The 24,210-nt window shown below is 42.9% G+C and overlaps 3 protein-coding genes across 6 annotated transcripts in view; 1 reads left to right on the top strand and 2 right to left on the bottom strand.

Moving 5' to 3' along the window:
- The window catches only part of MAMLD1 (mastermind like domain containing 1), a 343,611-nt gene extending 342,645 nt beyond the window's left edge, over window positions 1-966 (bottom strand). For all 3 annotated transcript variants that reach the window (XM_090060421.1, XM_090060423.1, XM_090060422.1), the window contains exon 1: window positions 795-966. The gene's annotated coding sequence lies outside the window, so the exon portion shown is untranslated. The remainder of the gene's footprint in view (window positions 1-794) is intronic.
- Window positions 967-1,072: 106 nt separating this feature from the next.
- On the top strand, window positions 1,073-7,589 carry LOC149858045 (protein EOLA1-like). 2 transcript variants are annotated; one of them, XM_090061192.1, is made up of 3 exons: window positions 1,073-1,142; window positions 2,550-2,846; window positions 4,098-7,589. In XM_090061192.1, the coding sequence occupies exons 2-3, from the start codon at window positions 2,594-2,596 to the stop codon at window positions 4,346-4,348; spliced, it is 504 nt and encodes a 167-aa protein (XP_089917318.1). In that variant the 5' UTR covers window positions 1,073-1,142; window positions 2,550-2,593; the 3' UTR covers window positions 4,349-7,589. The 2 variants fall into 2 exon arrangements, with proteins under 2 accessions (XP_089917318.1, XP_089917319.1); XM_090061193.1 differs by having other exon boundaries at window positions 1,102-1,184.
- Window positions 7,590-15,213: 7,624 nt separating this feature from the next.
- On the bottom strand, window positions 15,214-23,904 carry LOC149858044 (heat shock transcription factor, Y-linked-like). The gene is made up of 2 exons (XM_090060091.1): window positions 22,624-23,904; window positions 15,214-21,770 (listed from the first exon to the last, which is right to left on the bottom strand). Exons 1-2 carry the CDS (start codon window positions 23,179-23,181, stop codon window positions 20,994-20,996), a joined length of 1,335 nt encoding a protein of 444 aa, XP_089916217.1. The 5' UTR covers window positions 23,182-23,904; the 3' UTR covers window positions 15,214-20,993.
- Between the last annotated feature and the right edge of the window lie 306 nt (window positions 23,905-24,210).

Genomic DNA, 24,210 nt, shown 5'->3' with positions numbered 1-24,210 from the left:
AAACGTCGTGCTTGAAAGCATGTCACACCTCTGGCTGGTTTCTAGACAGCTTTCATCTGAATGTGGAGCAAGGCCCTCAGGCACCCTTTCTTTTCCATTGACCCTTCCCTCTTCCCCTCCTGGAGCAACAAAATAAATAAATCAATGCATGCTTTGGGGTTTTCTTTTTTCCCCCCTCAGGGGAAGACTGAAAGGTCCCCAACCCTTGCTTCCTCTCCCAGCCCACGTTCTCATTACCAAGGGTAAGAAGACCATTGTTTGCTCCTTGGCCAGCCTTTATCCACCGCCCTTGAAGCCTGTGGGACGGGATTGCTCCTGCCTCACTTTCCTTCGAGCCTCCCAACACATTCAAACGGACAGAAACCAGCGATGGAAGATGAGGGTCGGAAAGTACCTAGGGAGCTCATTTTATCCAACCCCCTGCTCCAAGTAGGACCAGCCCCTACTTCCATGGTCCCAGCCAAAGCTTGGTCTACCCACGGCTTAATAGCCTCCAAGGACGGAGACTGCAGGCCCTCTCTGCATAACCCACTCCTGTTCACCAGCCTCCTTGTGAGAGTTTTTCCTACTATCCAGCCTAACCCTCCCTCGCTGCAGCTGGAGCCCATTGCTCCTCACCCTGCCAGCCACCACCGAGCACAGCCCAGCTCCATCCTCTTTGCTGCTCTCAGACCCCCTCAGCCCCCCCGTCTCCTCAGCGGTGACACGTTTCCAAGCACGAGCTTCCAAGCAAACTGGGTTTTTTTGTATAGCTGGAGAGATATTTCTGCGATGCGATCAGGGCCCGGCCGCACCTGCTGGGGGAGGTGACGGCTGCCGACTCACTCGGGGCAGCACTGAGGCCGGGCCTGAGGTGCGGCCCCGCCGGAGACCAAAGCAGAGACCCCTGCCCCGACCTCGCCTCAGGGCCTGGAAGAGCGGCTGGGAGACGCGCCCCGAGAGCGGCCGTTGGAGGGGGCGGGGCTTCGCCCGAGCGCGCGTCGGACGGGGGCGGGGCTTCATCCGAGTGCGGGGGCGGGGCTTCGCTCGAGTGCGCGAAGGGCAGGCGGGGGCGGGGCTAAACCCGAGTGCGCGGGGGGCGGGGCCACCGTGTGCGGCTGCGCAGGAGACAGGGCAACGAGCTGCGCCGGGCTGGGCTGTAGGTAGGTCGAAGACACGTGCACGGATGTGCGCTTTATATACGGGTAGGTCAGACCGTGTAGTAGCCAACTAGGGTGGTACTAGTGCATCGTGTAGCCATGGGTTTTATACACACACACACACACACGCGTGCGCAGGGGCCTGTGTGTGTGTATGTACGTGTGTGTGTGTAGATATCTAGGTCTGTCTGTCTAGATTATCTGTGCACCTAGATCTATCTGTGTGTCTAGAAAGAAAGATGTATCTAGATCCAGCTGTCTAGATCTAGACAGGTAAATAGATATATCTTATTTAATTCATCTGTAAAGGTGTGCATGTGTAACCCTGCCTTACAGCTGTCGCTCGGGTGTGATTAACCCCTGATCAACATCACTGTGCCACGGAAACTCCTGTGGAAAGTGCTGGATGCAGCTATGCTGGCCATGCTGCGCATGTCTACACATGCCATCAGTGCAAAACAATAAACTCCGGTGCTTATCGCACCGGAGTTTATTGCTCCCAGGCATGTCATTTGAACGTGCGCTCGGCACCACAGTATGTTGAGGCAGGGTGGAGCAGCCCCAGCTGGCGGGGAGCCCCAGGGGTCAGTTTGCTAGCCCAGGGCTGCTTCTGCGTGGCTAAATCATATCTAGTCTGTATAGTGTATATAGTATGTATACACATGCAGTGGGAGCCTTGCTTATACTTGCACGCATGCTCTCTCTCTCTGCATATGTACGTATATATGTATTACAAGCTTTCATGAGCTCGACTCAACTTCATCAGACACTGAAACATCTGTGCCAGCCGAAGGTTGTAGACTAGACTTGCCATAGCATAACATCAGAGTTAGAGATGAATTTAGGCTTAAAACATTCACCTAGGATTTAGGTGTTTTAGGGTTCAGTGCTTAGCTCAGCTGCAGACTCTCATTTGTGTAATTCCTCTCTTCCTGAAGAAGAATGCTTTGCACTCAGAATGACCTGAAGAAGAAAGCTTTGTCTTCAAAAGTTTCTCTGGCTTTATCCCAACTATACAGTTGGTCCAAAAAAAAAATCACCCCCCAAAGATCTAGCTTCTCACATTCATCTGTTCCACAGTAAATTTTGAGTTTGTCCATCTCTTGGGGCAAGGATGTCCCCTCATTCAATATAGGGGCCTTTACAACAAGGCCCTGAGTTTCTTTAGACCTTCTGGGTCATAACCTGGGTTAGAGGGTTTCAAGACAAATTGAGTATTGCTTAAAAATTTACTGCTTCCATCCAGAAAACCAGGCATTTCAGAGATACAGGTGTTTGAATAACTGGAACATTTTGTAACATTTTCAAGGCATTTGTGCAGGCAGTTTGCTGTGTGCACTGACAGGTAGATTTGGCAAGCCCCAACATCAGGATGTTGTGTTAATTATTTTTCTTTTCCTAACTGATCAGGTTGTGACAGCAATGCCAGGTGAAAGGTGCAACACTGAAGAAAGATGAGATTTGGCTGTCTTTCTTTCCGGCAACCCTATGCTGGGTTGATTTTGAACAAAGTCAAAACAATAGAGACTCGTTGGCGTCCATTGCTGGCAGACTACAAGAACCGCACCGTTGCTATTCACATAGCTTTTAAAGACTGGGAGGATGAAACGTGGAAAGAGGTCCTTTTGAATAGACTTGATATGACACCTACACAAGTTGCAGAGTTGTTAGATAAAGGGGAGAAATTTGGCAGAGGAGTTATTGCGGGTAAACAGTCTTGAGTTCATTTTTTCTATGGGGCCTCATTGTAAACACTTTCTCAAGCATACATTTTTAACGTGTCTCTAGACAGTTATTTCACAGCTTCATCATTTTTGGTGAAGTGCTGCAGAGCTTACAAAAGCCTTTAACATAGATAACTAAGTAAAGATAGAAGTTTAGAATCTTGCTTTTCTTTCTACTCGTATATACTCAAGTCAGAACAGTTTTTCCAACTGCTAGAAAACTGAGCTGCCTGTGCAACCTGCCAGTATTATCAATATATTCAGATCCATTTGTCAGCTTTCTGCATTACAACCAGTCAAATCAGTTAAACAACTAAAAGTTATGTGGCAAATACGATGTTGCTAGAAACAGAATAATATTCAGCTTACTTTTCCAAACTGGAACTGATTTTAAAGGTAACTCAAGTAGAAAGGTTGGTCCTCATTCTATTAAGATTTTATATATGTCCCTTTTATTTTAAGACTGTTGTTTGTGTGAGTGGTTCTTTGCACATCTGTAATGTTTTGTAATGAGTTGAGCGTTGTTTCTCTATTCTGTAATGTGTTGCACATGGCAGACCCCCCACTAAAATCACTGGAATAAGAAGCTGATTCAGAGATGTATCCACATATGTATTGCAGGTGCCACAAATGTAGCACAGAAAAGGGGGTGCTAATTTTTTTCCATGTAGATCCATTCCAAATGCACAGAGTTTTAATTTAACTTCTGTTCTGCAATACCTTCTTGTCTAAATCAATTCGTTTGTCACATAAGTTATCTTTAGAATATTTGAAGTTATTTCCTGAAAAACAAGTGATTGTTATCACATATAGCAAAAAGGGCCTACATTTTTTAGGCACTTGGTGATACGTGGATTAGTAAACCCCAGCATAAGTCAGATGCTAAATTGTGAAAAGAGATGAAGATGAAAGCTTATCTGGCTTTTCTAAATATACTTTTTAGCCTCTGAAAAAAATGAAAATGTCTTCTATCTAGTAACCATTTTACTTTTTGTTGACGTTTTAATAATACAGGATATTTTTTACACATGCTCAGGGGGGAGGGGCATTTTAATTAGAGCTGTTCTCAGGAGTTGCTCTAATTAAAATGCCTGGAGCATCTCGTGTATTCAGTGTCCTGCGTTTCAACATGGCAGCAGGGTGCTTTAACTAAAGCTCATTTGGTTGAGCATTTATGTTGGAAAACTTTGGTTTTGGAAGGAAAACCAACCACATCTTTGCTTTTATAATGCAGGGCTAGTTGACATTGGAGAGACAATCAAGTATCCTGAAAACTCATCTCCTGAAGAGACTTTGGAGATGGAAAAGAAAGCTGTACTGATTAACCTGCAACAGAAATACCTGACTGTGATTTCAAATCCAAGATGGCTGTTGGAACCAATTCCTGCTCGAGGAGGCAAAGACGTGTGGCAAGTGGACATCCCCGAGGAGCTACTCCCTTTGGGACACGAGGAGTTGTCCCAGGCTACGTGTGTTGATACCTAAGCATAAAACTGCAGCATCAAACCTCACCAGTTCTGCTTTTCATGGGTCTACAGGACTGATTTAGGGTACTTCTTTACCACAGCCATTGAACACGTTTGTTTAAATTTACCTGTTAGTCTACCTGTTAGTTCCATTGACTCGCATCCATTTTTTAGTAGAGTGGAATGACCCATGTAAATAAAGCACATGTGTATGTCTTTGCATCTAAGTAAGGCCAATTCAAAATTCAGGATGCCTATTTCAGAGTAAGATGCTATTATTGTAGGATGCGAGTCTCATTTTGAAATTACGAGTTTCTGCTCAACTGCTTGTAAGCATACGCACCGAGAAACCACAAATACACTCACATAGCACAACCTCTGTTTATAGTTAGCTTAAATCTAGTTTGAATTACATATCCCAATTTACTCAGATTCCAATTACAGTTTGTTATATTGTATTCTTTCAGTTCTTCTCCTAAATGGTTGTGTGGTGCTTCACGGTGCTAAAATTTTATGACAGTTGCATTTCATTAGTGGGTCGATACAATATAAAAGACCTCGCATTCATGGGAAGCAGGAGGGCTGTAGAAATGGAATACTTGGGTAATAATCAAATGCACCTTTGCAGTACAATAGTTTTATTTTCTGTTTATAGCGGGAGTGGGCAAAGTACAGCCTGTGGACTGGATCAGGCCTACTGAGGGGTCTTGTCCAGCCTGCAACACATCCCGCAGTCCCACCTGGCACAGTTGTAGGGGGTAGCTTGGGCTGTGGTATAACCTGCAGGGCAGGGCATTCTCCTGGGTTGCTGGGACGGGGCTGTAGTTTGGTGAGGAGTGAGACGGGCAGGAGGGGCTGGGGAGACCCTGGGATCTTAGGACGGCGACAGCGTGGGGCCAGGGCCTGGGGCAAAGCCCCAATCTGCCCACGTGTCCCTGTGATGGGCAAGCAGGGGGGGTGCGGGGAGCAGATCACAGCTCCGCCCCACTCCTGCTCTATCACTGCCCCAAGACCCCAGTCCTGGACACAGCTCCCTACCTGGCCCCAGACCAACCCTGCCCGCCTGGCTGTGCATCCTGGCCAATCTCCATGGAGAGCCTGGGATTGCAGGGCGGCGATAGCGCAGAACTGGGACAGAGCCCCAGCTCTGTGGTGGGGCCGTGCAGGCGCTGGATCGCAGCTCTGCCTCGGGGCTGGACCCGGCCCTGCAGTGTCACTGTCCCTCCATCGCAGGGGCTGTGCGGCCAGGCTGCCAGGATGGGTCCGTGCCTCAGTGGGGAGCTGTGTCCAGGGCTGCGTGTGGGATCTTGGGGCAGTGACAGCATGGGGACAGGGCTGGGGCAGAGCCCCAATCTGCTCCTTGCATGCCCTGGCCCACAGAACCAGCACCCATCTCAGGGGTGTGCAGGCAGTGGATTGCAGCTCTGCCCTGGCCCCGCACTGGTACCGCCCCATGACCCAGCTCTGCAATCCTGGGCTCATCTGCCTGTCCCACTCCCAGACATTGGTCCCCGCCTGCCCATGGCCCCATCCCACATAAAGAGTTTTGGTAAGTTGTTGTGGGGAGGGGACACCCTGTGTGGCCCACAGGCCCAAATAATTGCCCACCCCTGCTTTATAACATGACAGAGGTGCTTTGGAGGGTGAGAACAGGCTTGGCATTAGAGATGTTTGGATAAAATATAATAAAATAGGTATAAGCTTTGAAATTACTCACACATGGAAAACATTAATAAATTATGGGAATGTAATTTTTAAAATAAATATTAAAGTGAGTGTGAAAACTTATGACTAATCTGAAAGACTAAGATTTTATTAGCACAGAGGCAAATCCCATTCTATCCTTCCCACTGTGTTGGGGATGAGCAGAACCTCACCAGTTAGATTGAACTGTGGAGCCTGCACAATGGCACCTGCTGCCCTTGGTCATCATAAAACATACAGGTCCTCTGTCTCCAGGTGCATAGGAGGTACACGGGGGCAGGCTGGCAAGAGACTGAATGGAGGATTTGCAGTTTTGTGGCTCCAACAGTAGTGCCCCACCAGGAAGGGAAGGCTATGTAAGATACCACTGAATCCATTTGTCAAGCAGCTGTTACCATTCAGAAATCTTAAGTGTGCCTTTTGAGTGCCACGTTGATATTTAGCTAGTTGAGTTTGGCTAGGGTCAGGACTTTCCCTAAAAATAAGGCTTGCCACCCTGCTTTAGAACATTGACCCATTTAATCCTGTCTGACCGTGACGAGTCCTTTAAAGTAAGATGTAGCTATACCAAATGCTCAACCGTTACTATTCCCATAGCTCATAAGAACTGATGGTAAAATCTATACACCAAGGCAATAGCTGCAAATAATATGTTTTGTTTTCCAGTAACATCTTATCTTGGTACAGTAACCTACTTCCACCATAACTAAGCACAACTGTCATTTTTTTTCTTTTTTTTTTCCTTACAACTTTGTAAGTAGTAGCAGAGAAGATGCCCCGAAATCTGTAGCAAATTGCTGAGGCTTTGTGTCTTGTGAGAGAGAAAGGAGGGCAGCCAGCTGGACTGAGCTAGTAAGAGTGAAATGAATGGCAATAGTTTGCTGCTGTTTGTGTCAAACGTGTCTTGGCTGCAATCGCAAGTGTTTGGCTGTTGTGATGAGGTCTTTTGTACGTGAACGGTTCACAGCTCCATAGCTAGAAAGGCATAGATACTCAATCTGCATCTCTTGGTAGTCCTTTATTTAGCTCTGATTTTGGACCCAGAAGTTGTTGGACCCAGTCATGTTTCTCTCCTTCCATGCGCATCAAAACTTTCCTCCTTACCTGTGATCTCCTTATGCCAATAATTTTAAAGATGTCTCTATATTTCACTACTGAAAGTTGTTTTTAGTCAACTACTTGTCTTTTTGTCAGTTTGTGACCAGATTGAACAGATTTCAGTATAATGCCTTTGGCTTTCTGTGGCAGCTTAGGAGTTACACACCTGTCTTGTGATGCTAAACTTCATCATACAGCATGATTATCCTGCTTTTCATCAGTAACTTAATGTTTTCCTGCATTATTATTACACCTCCCCCCCATCTCTGTTGCTGGCATGAAGCTTGTGGGGCTCTGATTATGCTCCACTGGAGCCATTAGGCTCTCCTGCTGTGTTAAACGAGTCTATTTTGGCATTTTGATTTTTGGATCTCTGCTCTACTTTAGTTGTATCCAAGGTTTTAGAACGTTAAAAATAGAAAGCATCTCCCCTCTCACTGGCATCCTCTAATCAACCATCCCTTAATGTTTTTTGCTGTATTGTGCTCTGGGTAACTATTAGGGGCTTTCTCCTGCAGGTTCTTTGCCTTGACAAAACTCTCACTAAAGTGTGTGGAAGCTCTACGTGTATTACAGGAAAAGGATCAGGCTCTCGCTCTAAGTCACCAGAGACAGCGTTACTGCTCTGATAGCGTTTTGAGGAATCTCATCACCTGCTTCAAACCCTTGAACTCCTGCTGTTTCTGGGTACAGTTATGATAACTGCTGTCAGTGGTGTGTGGTGCTACCAGAATGGACAGACAGAGAACAAAGCACAGATAATGAAGGGTCAGGGCTTAAAAATGTACCTGTGGGTCAAGCCCTCATGGTCGTCTGGTCCCATAGGCTCTGCTCCTACTGTGCTTTCAAAGGTCTCTGAAGATGAAGACTGCACACTGAAATCCTGAATCTCACTTACTAGGAAGCAGAGCCACCTTGAGACTAAAAAGATTGTGTTCTCTTTTGCATGACTTTGTACACTATTAATAGGAATAGGAAGAGAGTTTTGAAGGGCAGTTTGGTGATCTCGTTTGATCTATGTTCCACAGAAATTGCTGTTCAAATTGTTCAAATGCAGTAGCATAACAATGGGCGTGTGATTTGCTTGGCAAAGGCTCTGGAATAGAGCTGGGGGTGCCCTTACCCCGGTGCGCACACATCCTGCACCTTCCATGCAGTAGCTGCAGCTCTGGCAGCAGGGACAGCAGGTCAGGGGTGATAGAGTCAGGGGCAGCAGCCATAGTAACAGGATGCTACAGGGGGAGGGTGTCAGAGAGGGTTAACCCTCTCACCTCCTTTCTTTCGCCCCCAAAAATCAGTTTTTGACATGTTACCTCCTTTTTTGGCCTCTTACACCTTCCCCTGTAGCAGCAAACCTCTGGCTGCCTTGCCCTGTTTCTGCTGCCTCTGCACTACTGCCACTGAGGGTGCAGAACTGGCCAGTTCCACCTTAGTTCAAATGGCATCCCATTTAGGTATTGCAGAAGTCACCACCACAAATCATAGAAATTAGGGCTGAAAGGGACCTCAGGAGGTCAGATCTAGTCCCAACCCCCTGCTCAAAGCAGGAACATTTCCAACTAGATCATCTCAGCCAAGGTTTGGTCTAGCTGGACCATAAAAACCTCCAAGGATGGAGACTCCACAACCTCTCTGGATAACCTGTTCCAGTGCTTTACTACCCTCCTAGTGAGAAAGATTTTCCTAATATGTAATCTAAACTTCCCTTGTTGCAACTTGTGCCCATTGCTCCTTGTTCTGTCATCTGCCACCACTGAGGACAGTCCAGCTCCAACCTCTTTGGATCCCCCCGCTTCAGTTCATTGAAGGCTGCTATTAATGCCCTCCCTCCCCACCTTTTCTTTTGCAGATAAATAAGCCCAGTTTCCTCAGCCTCTCCTCACAAGACATGTCCCCCAGCCTCTGAACCATTTTCGTTGCCCTCTGCTGGACTCTCCAATTTGTCCACATCCTTTCTGTGGTGGGGGCACCCAAATCTGGACACAGCTCTCCAGATGTGACCTCACCAGTGGTGAATAGAGGGGAATAATTTCTTCCCTCAATCTGCTGGCAATGCTTCTACCAATGCAGCCCAGGATGCCTTTAGCCTTCCCAACAAGGGCACACTGTTGGCTCGTATCCATCTTACTGTCCATTGTACCCCCCAGGTCCTTTTCTGCAGAGCTGCTGCCCATGCAGTCAGCCCCCAGCCTGTACTGTGCATGGGATTGTTTTGTCCTAAGTGCAGGACTCTGCACTTGTCCTTGTTGAACCTTGTGAGATTTCTTTTGAGCTAATCCTTTAATTTGTCAAAGTCTCTCTGGGTGTGCTACAGGAGATGCTTAATGCGCAGCAGACTCATTCTATTGCGCATTAGTGCATCACAGCAAAAACTGTGCAGTGGACTTCTACTGTGCGTTAAGCGCCACAAAAAGACCATGGGCTGTTGCTACTGCGCCTTTAGTTAGTACCTCATATTAGAGGTACTAAATGTAATATGCCATAACTCGGCATTAATGCATTTGTAGACGCACCCTCCAAATCCTAGCCTTGCCCTCTAACATATCTACTACTCAAAGTTTGGTGTCATCTGCAGACTTGCTGAGGGCACGCTCTAACCCATCTTTCAGGTCACCGATGAAGATGTTGAAAAAATAAAGGGGTCAAACCCACCTCATAGCTTTAAACACTTTTTCCCATAGTTTCCAGCAGAACAATCAAGCATTTGAGTAGAGTACAATGCAGACAGGCACATTTTTCAAGGATTTTTATCTGCCACTTAACAGGAGCAGCTTTTATTTAAATTCTTTATAAAGTGGTGGAAATTAACAGTGAATACAAATGGGGATACTTCACATGACAGAATTACAGACTAAATGCAGTTGCTATCACCTCTGTGAAATTTTAAGTACATCTGAAGCCTAGGGAAAGCTTGGTGAGCATCTCATTACCATACAATTCCCAGTGAAGCTTTGGAAAGGTGGATGGGGACTCAGAAGACATTGGCTCTATTTCCAGTTGCATCAGTGGCCTGCTTGGTGACTCTCAGCAAGTCATTTCCCTGCCTGGGTCTAAATGTCTTCATCTGTAAAGTGGGGGTAATGACATTGACTGTTTTGCAACACCCTTTGGAGATCTGCTGATGTAAACCATTTACATATAGGTGCATATTATTAATTTATTTTTTATCACTAAAATGACTGATTTATATATCCAGTTGATAATCTCAGTGGCCAGGCCAGTCTTCCCTAGAGTGCATTTTTTAATATTTATCCAGAGTTTCAGGTGTCCAAAACTACAGGGTTGTCACCGACTCAGCTGGAAAACTGTTGCAGTTGTTTCCCTTTCAGATTTTTTCCCCTGATATTCAGTTTACATATGCCCTGTTTTAAACTTCATCCTATTAATTCTAATTTCCCTCCTAGATTCTCATTAAATAATTCTCCATCCTAGATTTTTACATCCTTCAAACATTATGCTTTCCTCCTTCCCTTCTGTTTTTGCTTAGTACATTTTTGATACAAGTCCTTTATAGCTCCGACTCAGTCAACCCCAGCAGGAGTTAATCACACTTGTTTCTCTTTCCTGAACTCAATCCACTTTCTCAGTATCTGTTCTGGTACTTAAGTGAACTGAAAATATTACCCTGGGAGCAGACTTACTGGAAAATTACTGGTGTGAATACAGAATTAAAAAAGGAACTCATTCTGAAATGCTCCATGGTTATTTTAGAATAGTTGTATTGCTCTAGTGACTGTAAAATAATACAGGTAATTAGATGACATTTTATTGCAACTCAGACTGCAGGATGGGATTTATACAGATGGGACCCAATCACAAGGTGCTGAGTGTTGGAATTGAGGCAAATACTTTTTTTGCCTAAAACAATTGTTAAAATGCTACTGCTTGACTAAATTTTACATCTGGTGGGTGGGTTGTTAACCCCTGGCTCAGCCTTACGCTGCCTGCTTAAAAAACATAACACAAAAGAATAAATAAATACTCCAGTTCCTCAGTTATTTTCCCCAGTAAATGGTATATTTTAAGACACCATGATCTGGATCAGTCTGAAATGGGAATCATCAAGCACAGGGGTTTGGCACAATTTGAGATTCTACACTCTTGAGTTGAGAGGAGGCCCAGAGTCACCAGACCAGTTGCATAAAGTGTTGGCACCACCGACCACCAGATAGTGCTTAGGAATAGTTAAAGCACAATTAACCCTTAAATGGAATGTGAAATATGAACACAGACAGCTGTGTCCTAAAATCAAAGTCTAATTTTATTAGTACAACAAGTATTATCTCAGCAGTTTCTATATTCAGAGACAGAAAAACACTTAGTGCAATGATCTCACCAATCCCAGATGTTACTTTGCTTCACAGAAAAGACGGCCACTCAGTTCCTGAAGCAAAGGGTGTGTCGTTGGCTGGGACGATCCAGACAGGTGTTGGAAGCTGGATTCGTGTTGTAAATGATGATGACGATGACAACACTCTTAACTTTCTTGCTTCCCCCTTTTATGCTCTTCTTTAAGTGGTTGAATCCTGAAAAACAATATATTTCTTTGGAGCAGCCGACTTTCTTGTCTTCAAATGACCATTGATTGGACTGGGCTCCTTATTACTTTTGATGGTGGCTTTTCTCTTCATTCTCTGAATGAGGGAAGGGTGGCCTCTCCTGAAATGTGAGTTGTGGTACAACTGAAGCAAAATCCCAAGCATTTTTTTTTATCTTCACATACAAAAAAAATAAAGAATTTTTTACTTTGTGAAAAAAAATTGAAGGTACCATGTCATAAAACATTTTGTTGCCTGAATGTTGTAAACTCTGTCCGGTTAAGCCTCACATTTTCTCTCTCTCATAAAAAAGAACTATTGGCCTGATGCTATATTTCCTACTTGGATCAAACTCCCATTGAAGTTAATAGGAGTTTGGCTTAAGTAAAGAATATTAAGATATGTATATACTGTTGTCACCTTGTAAGAGTTGGAGGGTTTTTCTAGTTTATTTTGCTGAATTGTCATTTTTAAACGTGTAAATTAAGTTGGAGCAGCTGGAGAACAAAAAGACCTAATGATACATTGAAGTCCATCTTCCTGAAGCAGCGCAGGGTTTTCTATACCGTACTTTGGCTAGAGTAGTTCTCAGTTCGATTTGACATGTCCCTAGCAGTTGAATGAATGCCATTTCCCAATCTCACTACAAATGCTTTGTTCCCTCAGCAATCCTATTGCTCCTAATTCTGCACTACAAATTATTGTCTGCCGTGTTTGCTGTCTATGTATTTGTGTGTCTTGAAGATGGTTATGCTCTTTCTGCTCCACATACACAATCATTCCTTTTAGGTTTTGGTTTGGATTCGTGTTGTAAATGATGACAACGACGACACACTTAACTTTCTTGCTTTCCCCTTTTATGCTTTTCTTTATCTTGTCTTTTAGCTTTTTAGGTCTTTACCTCCCTCCTAATAAGCCTTTTCTGGCAAAGCCTGACTTGAATTCTCTCTTTTAGATGAAACAATCAATGGGTCCATTGAGTAATTACTTACCTTTTGATTTTCTAGGGGAGTTTATTGTCAATACACTCCTCTTAAACATCCTTCCTTGAAGAGGCCTTTAAATCACCTGGTACTTACCGCTGTTACAGAAGATATTTGGGCTGAGATCCTCAGCACTGCTTCTGCAGTAAAAAGCAGCTGTAAATTCTGCTTCAGGAGACTCCTGAGATGTCCCCCATCTGGGAATCCTTGTGCGGTGTAAAGCCAGTGCCGTGGCTCCAGTGCCACACTATGTACTAGCCCCTTTCCCTTGTCAGGCACAAGGGGTATAGCCAGGGAAATGGTGTGGCTTTGATCACCCTGCACCCCAGGCTACTGAAACAGCTCTTCATGGATAATTCATAATCATGCAGAGTCGTCTTTGTGTATCTCTGCGTTATGCTATACGACTCAACGCCTGAGACAAAAAGCATTGGGAGAGAGCAGAGAGAGCTGAAAGCATGGCAGCCAAAGGACCAAGACCTGAAAATCTGGTCCTTTACGTAAAGCAAGGAAATTATTTTAAACAGATTTTTCTTTTTGTTTCCAGTATTCTTCCTCTAGCTCTGTTTTTCTCTGCTTGAGGATAGTGCCAAGTGATGTCTTTATGTATTTTGCTGAATCCATAGAGGTAGAGCTGTCGGATGAAGCTTTTTCTGCTATCAGTCTCAAAAATCTCCAAGACATGGGTTCTGTTCAGAATCTGTCTTTCAAAGCATGTTTCATCAATAATGATACGGTCTCCATTATCGTTCCAAATAATGGACTTGACCTCATCACTTCCCACTATCCGCTGCAGTTTTGGGGGAAATGAGAGCAAAAGCAGCTCATTCTTTTCTTCTGTTGCTGCCATGCTTTTTTTGTAGCTATGGAAATGAAGCTTTTTGAGGGAGCCAAGTTCTCCTTGCTCTGGTTCATAAGCAGGGTCTTCTAAGAAGTCCTCTTGTAATGCCTTCTGATCCAGGATTAAAGGAAATGATGAAAGCCTTTTATTAGATTTTTCAGGGCCAAACATTTTTTGTCAGCAGAACTCAGAGCTACTGCCATTGCAAACTTTTTTTTTTGTAATAGGCATTTAAATTCTATATAGGAGCAAGTCAAACCTGGAAGTCTAATGTTCAGGCACTCAGTTCAGCAGTTCTTAAAGACAGCTTAAGCCCCCGTTACGGCATGTGTGGGAATTGTGGACAGTTGGAGTTGTGAAGTGACATCCTGCCTATGACATACGTGGCGTTTGTTACTGCAGTGATATCATCGATTCTACAGTCGCTAGGTATTACAGCAGGGTAAATTACCTACTCAATAAAAAATAAAATGTGTAGAGCCCGATGTATTACTGTTTCTTTAGATTTGTACAAATAAGGTGTTTACCCAAGGCTTGGGACAATTCTGCCTTAAATTATACCAGCAAAATATGATCATACAGCCTGCCAACCATCCAACTCCCCTCCTCCCACGTAGACCTAACACCACAGCCCAATCTGTGCCAACAGTTCTGCTTTCTGGTGTGCCAAGGGGGTCCACAAACTGGGGCTATTATGGGTCTGAGGGGGAATTACTCTAAGAGCCCAGGGCACTTCAGAAAGGATGCTTTACTGGCAGCTCCTTTGCATGTTGAAGGGGATATACTTTGGTTTATGGGTGACTGGTGCCACCTTAGTTGTGGGGGGATGTGCCCCCCCCAGTGACCAGTCAGCAACGGGGGAGGTCTCCCATGGCCGATCTCTCCAACCGGGAAGCAGCCACTGTACTCCCAGAAGCGGCTGTGGTGCTTCTGGTGCTCCTGGCCCTCGCAGGGGGGCACCGGCACCCCCACCTGCCCGTCGCCTAAGTGGGGAGTGTGGCCTGTCAGGGGATGCACCAGTGCTCTCAGAGGGTGCACATGCACCCCCTATGCATTTCCACTGCTTTGGTTGTCTCCTCTAATCCCAGATGTGGCAGCCTGGCCATGTTCAGAAGGGGAATGCATATGGGTGTGAATTATATTTTCTCAGAGCAACATTGTTCAGCCTTTTTAGACTTAAGGCATGCCTCCAAAACCTTTCAAAATTCAGCAGCATTCCATTCTAAATCAAATGTACATATGTTATGAAAATTATAGTTACATTACCAGTTAACATGCCATTAACTGATTAGGTCATTATAGTTATAGTCATCTCACTGTCACTGCTGCCACAGCCAGGTGGAACTGAGCCACACACCTCCTGCAGATCAGGAAGTTGTGGTAGGAGTGTGTGCTCTTCCTGTGGCCCTTTCTGGTCCAACCCTGCACGGTATCACTGAGACACAGAAGTGTGCAAGGCATGTGGAACTACTCTGTTCATGCCTCTTCTCAGGAGGTGCGTCAGGATTAAACTGAAAAACAGCTGGAGAAAATTGCACCTGTCTGCATTTACATTATGCAACTAAGTGCGCCGCTTCTCAGGTCTTCTCAGTTTGGATCCACCGTGCCTCCAGAAAACAGGTGTATGCTGAGCAGTTTGATTCCAACACAGTGGCAGCCTGGAGGCAGATGCCACGGCCACCAGACAGATCTGCCTCGTGTGTGCCTCCAGAAGGCATGTTGAAACTAATGAACAATGCCTTACCTTCGAAAGCTTCTCTAACTATCCCAGCTATGCAGTTGGTCCAATAAAAGAAACCCTTGCCTTTGTTAAATGATATATTTAGCAATCTTTTTACATTTCACTAGAGATCATCAAAAAGCCGTCATACATCACTGTCAATAATCCATTTGTGCCACGGTTTATTCAATGCTCATCTATGATAAAGTTATTTGTGCTTCAGTAAGAAATTCACTTGTTTTACTGAATGAGATAGGATAGCTCTATGTCTAGCATCTCAGCATAGCCATAGCATTTTGAATCTGAGGCAAGATAATCCTCCAGTCAGCACATACATTATGTTTTTTTTTTCCTATAACACTTAAGATTAAATCTTTCATTAGCAAAGCTGCACCACATTTAATTTCAATCTGTCTGTAATAACCTTTGACTCCTACCTGCCCACAATCCATAGTCTTTATTGCCTCTTGTTCCTCAAAAGATCTCAGCATGTTTGTAAAACATTATTAATTAAGTGTCACTCCCACACCGAGAAAGAGGTAACATTATTTTAATTTTACTCGTGCAAAAATTAAGGGGAGGAGAGAGAGACTTACCAAAGTCATGCAGCAAGCCCTTGCCCGAGTTGGATTTAGAGCCCATATGCTGATTGTCAGTATTTTATACCTAATCTCTCTTCTGTGCTTAGAAAGGAAAATCACTTCAAGCAAATGGTAACTATATTACGTACTCATTTAATATCTTACTAAGGGTTTTTCTCAGGGAATGGTTTGACAAAACGATGGTAAAATATTTATATGAGGAAAGCATGACTTGACAGTCTAAAAAAGGCAAATGTTCAAATCTTTAACTCCTTTCAGTTTAAAGCTATTCAAAAAGCCCATTTGTGTAGCTTTGGTATAATTTAGTGTAACATATTTCATCAGTACACTTCAATGAAGGACAGAGCTGGCTGGTTGCGCTTTTTTTTGACAGTGCGGGAACCAACAGGCCCATTTTCAGAGCACTATATTTATTTAAAAGATCACAGAACAATAGAAACGGAAAGGTAAGGAGGAGGAAGAAAAACCTAAGAAAGTTAAGTCTGGAGACTTAAATTTTTAGCAGTTTCCCAAATGAGAAAGTGGAAATGTGTATTAAGAGGATTCATTGCATGTGTCCCTGCAATATTTTTTTCATGTATCATCAAAGTTCTTAATTTAAATTTGATTTTGAGGATCTCCAGCTCCTAAGGCAGCAAAAGCACTGACAGTAATGATAACACGGGGATGTGTTGTGGTGGTGAATGACATTTCTAGGCACTGAAAGGGCAAAAGGTGACGGCATAGGAAACCGTGGATGAGAGAACGGCAGTAGGGCAAACTGGTAGGCATTCATTGCTGCTAAACGTGGGTGCGTGCCGACAAGCAGACAGCCCAGTTATAAGAGGTAATCTTTGCATGGGATTCAGAGTCAGGAAATGATGATAACTCAGTGCAGCATTGGGACCAATACCATTGCTCTTCTCTAGGTGACAACTGGCATGTTTGTATGGATGAAGACTATGCATCTTGTCCTTCTTGACTTCACAGTTCTTAACCTTTGGGTGTTTTGAAACTTCTCCTGCTATGACCGCTGGGTGATCTTTTAATTTGCTATCAGCTTCCCATTTCTGGGAAGGTCCAGGAAATAAGATGTCAAGTTTGTTTGTATGAACACAGCAGCTGGTCATGACTTCAAAGTCCATTATTTTTCGTTCTTGTGATTTTCTTCCCGTCAAGGCCACTGGGTGAGTTTTTACTTAGCAGGGGCTTGCTCTCAGTTCCTGTGAAATGGACAACTTTTGTGAACTGTGTTGCTGAGGACAGGACGGCAAATCAGTTGGCAGGGCAGCAGTGTAACACATTGATGCACATTGCAGAGTGTGTGGTATAACCCTGGCTTTTATGTCAGGGATGTTGGGCTCTTGATCTACAGTAAAACATGTGGCTTGGATCATTCTACTCATTATCAGCAACTAAATAAAAAGGCTCCAAATACTTGATGATGAACTGTAACAAAAGAAACAAATTGTTTAGAAGTATATCAGTACCAGAATAACTCTATGTTAATGAGCATCTTTTCCAATCTCAGCATCTTTGTAAGTTCTTCTCGGTGTCTGTATATGATTCCCATTTACATTAACGACACTTGAATCATCCTCTGTTACTTACCTTATACCTGCATTCATTATACCTTCCTGGAAGCCTGGCAAATGCAGAAGCTTGACCTATCAATTTATGCATTTTTAAGCTGCTTCTTTTACATGCTGAAGAAAATAAAAAGCCTTTCATATGCCAGCACAAAGTAAACAGGTGCAGCAGCATCTTCCCATATCTGTAGCAAAATATCTCGACTATCTCTGGTGTTGCTTCTAGCTTTGTCAAAAAAATTCCTGAGTGTGATCGTGTTCACTGCTGCTATTCAGTAGGTTGCAGGATGCTCAAATTTGCATAGAGGTATTGCTGCTACGTGGGAATACTGGGAATGGCAGGAGAGGTGGGGACAAAAGGACCACAGAAAGGGATCATAGGGTGCCTGCATGCATTAGATTTCCAGACACCTCCACTCTCTAAAATAAATAAATTGTGTACCGGTACCAGCATTTACTTTAGAATGACTTCATCAAACTATCCCTCATCATTTTTATTTCCCTGGAGATGATATTCATCACTCTTTAAAATTGAAATGGGGAAAAAACTTAATTTAATGGATAGAAATACCTATTTTACAGCAAAATTACAAGCCAAACTCGAAATACTGGTGAAGGACTTCAAGGCAGTATAGCCAGTCATCCGATTGCTATATTTTTTTCAAACACTGTTCCTTAGCATAACTTTCTTACCTACATTTGACTGTCACATATCTATAAACTTTTCTTAGATCATGAAAGTTAAAACACCCATGGGCACTATGCTATGATTTGTATAAGCATTCAAAACCATCACAATAGCGAGCACATAATATTGGCATTACATCACAAGAGGATCCCTTTAAAAATACAGCATCATAAAATGAACACAATTAGAATAAAATAACACCCATCTCGAGCTGTACACACACACACTGTGATATAAGTGGAGCTAAAGGATTCAGCATAGTAATGCTGACTGCTTGTTAGGACCCCATGACAGATGGTAGCAACAGAGTGGCATTGAGTAACTCTTTATTGGCCTATGCAATGAGTTTGAGCATCTTACTCCAACTTGCAGGAATCCTTATGATAGCTGGTATCTCACTGTCTGTCTGATCAAGGAGGCCAAGAATTTGCCTCAAGGACAATCAAAATTGCCCTTCTCCTTTACAAAAGAAAACTTCATAGATTGAACCATTTTGGAAATAAGGTAGAAGACTCCTTTGAAGACCAACTCAAAGCCCTGTTTTGCCGCTTTTTGACCATTTCCATTTCATTGGAAGATCCCCTCACCTGTGTTAACATTTGTAACCATTATACCAGTAATTAATGCTGCGTTCTCAGCATGAATTGTTGATATGTGTCAGGTATTCAGCCAAGGAAAAGATCTCTAGATATTTACTCCTTGAAGAGGTCTCAACTAGACCCAAACTCTGTTCTTAATTTTTTCTACAGGCTAAAACCTGCACCAAGGCTACCAATGTGTACGCAGGCCACAAACATTTTTACAAGCCTATCCTCCAGCTGGTAAAAACCCATTACAGCTGCATCTTTGATTGACTTCTCATTTACCCAAGCGTGGGACTCTCAGGTGAACCTCATTATTCTTGAGTTGTAATTCACATTTTGGAAAAGAAACAGGAGGAGACAGGCTTCTAGGACAGATTTACTCAGTCTTCCAATGGGAGTAGTTATCTGGAGCTTTTGTGCAGCACAAAGCTAAGTGAATTATATGCACACAATGCTACTCAGAAAAGATACTCACAGAAATTGTAAATATAAATGCCAGCAGGCAATTGTCTATGACTGGAAACTGCTTGACATAGGACTTAATGAGCAATTGTGTGCTTATTCTTTGATTAAATTGCCTATACAATTGCAAGATATGTCACATTCCTTTATGTCACGGTAGTTTGTCATTTCATATAAAATGTAAATATTCAGGTTGACTACAATCATCTCCTGTATCACTAAACATGTCAACTGCCACACAGCTGCATTCATGTGTGCCCACAGCACCAAATCTCTTCCAGCTTTAATCTGTTTTACAAGACACTGCACACTACAGAGGGGTTCAGTTTTTTAACAGGCATTGCATGCAAAAGGGGCCAATTCTGTGCAGCTGATGCAAGTCACCTTGTTGCAGAGGACCATAGTGTTTGGCTGAGAAAAGACTGATCGACTGGACCACAACTAAATTGGATGATAGGAAGACTTAACCAAATGTCTTTGGTAAGTGTTTGGGTACCAGTGATGCATATTACAAAAACCTATAAGCAGCATATGAAATTCGTTTGCACTCAACAATTCCCTTTAGATCCCCCCAAATGCTGAGGACTCCTTGATTAATGCTACAGCAGTTTAATGCATGATTGGGCTACAGGCTATGTGACCAGGGCAGGGAAGTAAAACCTAGTTTCCTGCATCATAGGGAAAAGAACCACCATTGGCATATCAAGATAGCCCTGCTAAACTCCAATAATCATTCCACTCTGCTTCTTGAAGGTTTTTAATAAATACTCCTTTAAACATAATTTAATCTCTCTCTAGCTAATTGGGGCATGAACTTCCAACATTAATTGCAATGGGCACAGGCCCCATGCTCACAATTTTTCCCAAAAAAGGAACAAAATGTCTTTTAGTTAACATCAAATATTCCAAATCCAAATATGAAGGAATTCAAATACTGTAATACTTAACTGAAAATGTGGTTCTTCTCACCAAAGAATCCCTGAACAGCAGCATCTTTTCAAAATGACCTGAGTGAAGGCGATACCATGTGGTTAAGTCATTCCTAAATTTTTCCCCATTATGTTCTCTCCCTCTTAACAAGCACTCACCTGCTGCTCAGTGAAAATGAATGTGACCAATCTTTTCTGGTTTTGGTCTGTTGAATGTATAGTTCTCTTCTCTTGGATCTGATTTAGGCGCGCTCTCAGAGACTGTACCAGACTCTGTAGTAATAATACATGCTTAGCATGAAGTTTACAGTCTTATGATAGTTAACACGAATCACTTGAAAATGTGGGTCATCCAACAGAGTATGTGTTACAAATCTGCTATTGCAAAATAATGAGTCATTACACTGTGAGAAGGAAGAGTATCATGTGGCTGAGGTCTAGCTTAAATCCTCAGGTCAAAGCCTTGGTCTCTGGACGAAGCCTTAGTGAATGATCTTATCACAAATCATTGCCTCAGTAACAGGGCGAAGGAAACTTTCCTCCATACAGCGTACACGCACCTCATGCACCCACACTCACACATCCCTTCATATAACACCACCTCCTTAACAGAAGAGAGATGCAGGCCTCCTGAGCTTCGTTGAGCATACCCCTTCTCCCCCCTAGCAAGAGGTGAGGGATGAACATAAAAAGTATCTTTAGAAAGACCATTACCCACTGTTATGATCTCTTCCTTAGAAATCCAAGCTTGCTAATAATTAGAAATCCCTAAAGCAGACCAATAACTTTTGGTTAAATAGTTCCTGGTTGATGAAATACAAAATAAATTTGGAATTACATTAGATAAACAAGATAGGAGAAATGGAGAAGATTTATTCTTCAGATAATTGCACTGCAGATTTTTCAGACTTTATTCCCCTGGAATATGAAATGTTAAAATCATTGCTTTAGCGGTGATATCCTGTATAATCAGTAGGCTTGGGTCCAGTCCCTTTGCCAGGAGGTGCGTTATTAGATGTGCAGTTGCAGTTAGGGCAGTGATGGTATGATGGAGCACGGTGATGAGAAGATCTTGACATTGGAAGAGCGGAGGCTGCTGCAATCATGGGCATCGAGAACCATGGGTTACAAAATGGTAGCAAACTAGCCCAGTGAGCCTGCATCACTGATAAATCTGGATATGTGGTTGGGAAACCAGGAGGCCCTCTAAAAGGTCCAAAAGGATTGTTTGGGACAGGAGGTATGACATGATATAAAGAGGTAGCAGATGTGGTTGCAGTGGAATCTATATCTTGGCTGCTGGCTTGGCTATGGCTGTTATGTTGCGATAAATGGAACGGAGCCAACTGATTTAACTTATCACCGTCTTCTGCTGTAGCATGTTCTGATGGCCTCAGTGAAGCTGCAGGTGAAGAAGTGAATCCACTTTTGAGCTGGGTAGTTGCTCTGACAAGTCCTTTATTTGATGCAGACTTCCTTAACCCAGGTACCTGCATGGTTTCCTTTGGAGCAGGTGTAAGCAAGTCATTCTCCTCCATGGCAGCACTTCCCAAGGCGGACATAACATCTGGACTTCTTCCCTCGTTCCTAAAGCAGGTCTCATTGAACTCTTGATCCAATGAAAAAGCAACTGCTGGTGTATTTCTGATGCCAACTCTTCTCTTACACCTTACCAACAGATTTGGAAAGCCTCTCTTAAAGTTTGGGTTATGGTAGAACTGTAACTAGAAAAAAGCAAGGAGAAAGATTTAATTACTGCCCTGTAAAGAAGTAAGGAAAGCACAAGTCAATTGTATTATGAGATGGACAAGAATATTACAAAGGACACTGGCACAGTTTTTAGATCCCACATTAAGGCTGCATAAAAGATTGTACAAAACAATTGGAAGTAGGACTCAAAAGTGAAAGTTCCCTAACTTTAAAACACTCCAAGGGCTAAATTCAGACTTGTAGACAAAACCAGAAAACCTGGATTAATGAAGCCAAATAAAATGCAAAGTGGAAAAGGTAAAAGGTATTTTAAAAACACTCAGTCTTACTAAATTTAAGGATTATTAGGAACATAAAAGAACCTTTAATGTAATATTCCTTTTACAGGTCTAACTTCAAGCCAATTTTAACCTTAAACATCAAAGTGCACTAGGAAGAAAAAAAATCTCATTAATTTTCAGTGATTAACACATGAAAGTCATTTTTCCTTAAGAAACTTTTTGGCCACATACATTTCTCAGGGCACAAGAAAGCAAAAGCAGTTAGATCTGGTAATAAGTGGAAGTAAGAATGAAGCGAGAGGATATTTTTGTTGCAATGGCTTAAGGAAGAGCAAAAGCAAACTATAAGATCGTTTTTGTGTTCAAGTGAATAACAGTCATTAATTTGAGAACTCTGATATAGGAGAATAATTTGTGAAATGAGTGATGGATAAATCAGAGAGTCCATCACATCCTCATCCTTGATTCTTTGCATCACGATGATTAACTTAAAACAAAGCCTTTTATTTTGACACGCAAAACCCATTTGATTATTTTAAAAAGCAAGGGACATCCGTGGCTTGGACAAACTATATTAATATTTTACCTTGCTAAAGGCAGAAGCTGCTTTTTCTTCTGCTAGAAATTCAGCAAGTGATGCAGACCTTTGAAAATCTTGCCGCATTTTGCTAAATCCATACAGATTAAGCTGACGAATGAAACTTTTCATGCAATCGGTTTCAAAAATTCGCAAAGGTCCTCTCCTTTCTAGCACCTCCTTTTTAAAGAGCTCTTCATCAATCACAACACAATTTCCACCATGATCCCACCAAATTGATTTAAACTGATCACTCTCAACAATTTTCCAGAGTTTGTTCGGAAAGGTGAGGGATAAAAAATCATTATCTTCAGTGGGGCCGTCGTCACAGACATTAAGACGCGGTCTTTTTACCCATGGCCCATCATTCAAAGCTTGAAAAGTATTTTCTTCTAATATAGACCTCAAAGGAGAGTCACCAGCTGCGGTTTTAATGCACAGTGGAGTGGCAGAAGAAACAGAGATTGCGGAATTAACCATTTCATCCTGAGCTGAAACATATGCAGTTTCTGCTATAGAGAAGTCCATTTCAAATCCTCCCTTCTCGCTTAGACTACTTTTTTCCATGGTATCAGTTCAGCTTCTTGCTGCTAGACAGCAAGTATATTAAAAGTGACGCTAGCTTTCAATGAACTTCAATGAAAAGTTCTAGAACATCATAATGATAACATGTATGGCTGTGACATCACAAAACAACGATGGTTTCCTAGCAAAATGAGCTGATAATGGTCATACAAATTATTAAATACATAGTGCTTTTAGATCTACAAGTCTTTGTTTTAGTGCAACTGAAACATGAAGTAATAGAGCGTTTGGCATTTAGTCATCCTCCAGAACAGGAAGGAAAAAAGCTTGCAGTGATGCTGCTGTTGGAAACAGAGGTAGAAGTTCAATTGCGAAGTCTTTAGAATCACCCGCCAGTGCCTTTTACACTAATCGGATGCTGACTCCAAGAAACTAAACATGAATGTGAGGATTTCAATCGCATTTAAACAATCCGATGCAAGACTTTGCAAGTTCCTGTAAAACAGCAGCCAAAACCATGCCCCCAGGGCTCTCTGGCAGGAGCAGATTTTTGCTTCTTAAGAAGTTGGTCTGTGTAAAATCCTGAGGACTGTTGGTGGTAGAACTATGTCTCAACACTTCTCCCAGAGAAAGCAAAAGGAGTGGATGCTGCCTACTGCATCATGGACTTCTGATCCATTCTCCCTCCTGGTGAATGAAATAATTCAGTCTGCTTTTCACTCCTCCAGTCTGTTGCTCTGCTCCTGTGGAGTAGAGGCAGGAGCTGCTTTCATTGCAGCTTCTTCTGAAAGTAGAAAGTGTTTAAGAAAAATAAGTGGTGCCTCCTCCAAGTCCCAGGTAGGATGAGAGTAGAATAGTTTGTACAGTACGGAGGCCTAGGCAGTGCCTTACAACCCCATTTAGATAATAGGAAAAGAGAATCATATTGAACTGGTTACTTCTATGTTCCCTTCCCCACCCCCCCACCCTAAAAAACCAAAACAAACCACCAACAAAAACCAAAAACAAAACCCCAACGAAAACAAAAAACCAAAACAAAATCACCATAACGAAGAAAGGAAAAAAAACCCC

This window comes from Crocodylus siamensis, chromosome 8 (genome assembly GCF_052110815.1).
Source record: "Crocodylus siamensis isolate JL-2025a chromosome 8, ASM5211081v1, whole genome shotgun sequence".
Taxonomy (NCBI): Eukaryota; Metazoa; Chordata; order Crocodylia; family Crocodylidae; genus Crocodylus; species Crocodylus siamensis.
Note: the sequence above shows the minus strand (reverse complement) of the source record. Positions and strands in the feature narration are given on the sequence as shown.

Bases quoted from the DNA above. Each gene is read 5' to 3' on its own strand.
- LOC149858045 (XM_090061192.1), top strand. From the start codon at position 2,594: ATGAGATTTGGCTGTCTTTCTTTCCGGCAACCCTATGCTGGGTTGATT. The intron at 2,847-4,097 runs GTAAACAGTCTT...TTTATAATGCAG, and splicing joins TGGCAGAGGAGTTATTGCGG to GGCTAGTTGACATTGGAGAG.
- LOC149858044 (XM_090060091.1), bottom strand. From the start codon at position 23,181: ATGGAAAAAAGTAGTCTAAGCGAGAAGGGAGGATTTGAAATGGACTTC. The intron at 21,771-22,623 runs GTAAAATATTAA...GCTTTTTTCTAG, and splicing joins CAGCTTCTGCCTTTAGCAAG to TTACAGTTCTACCATAACCC.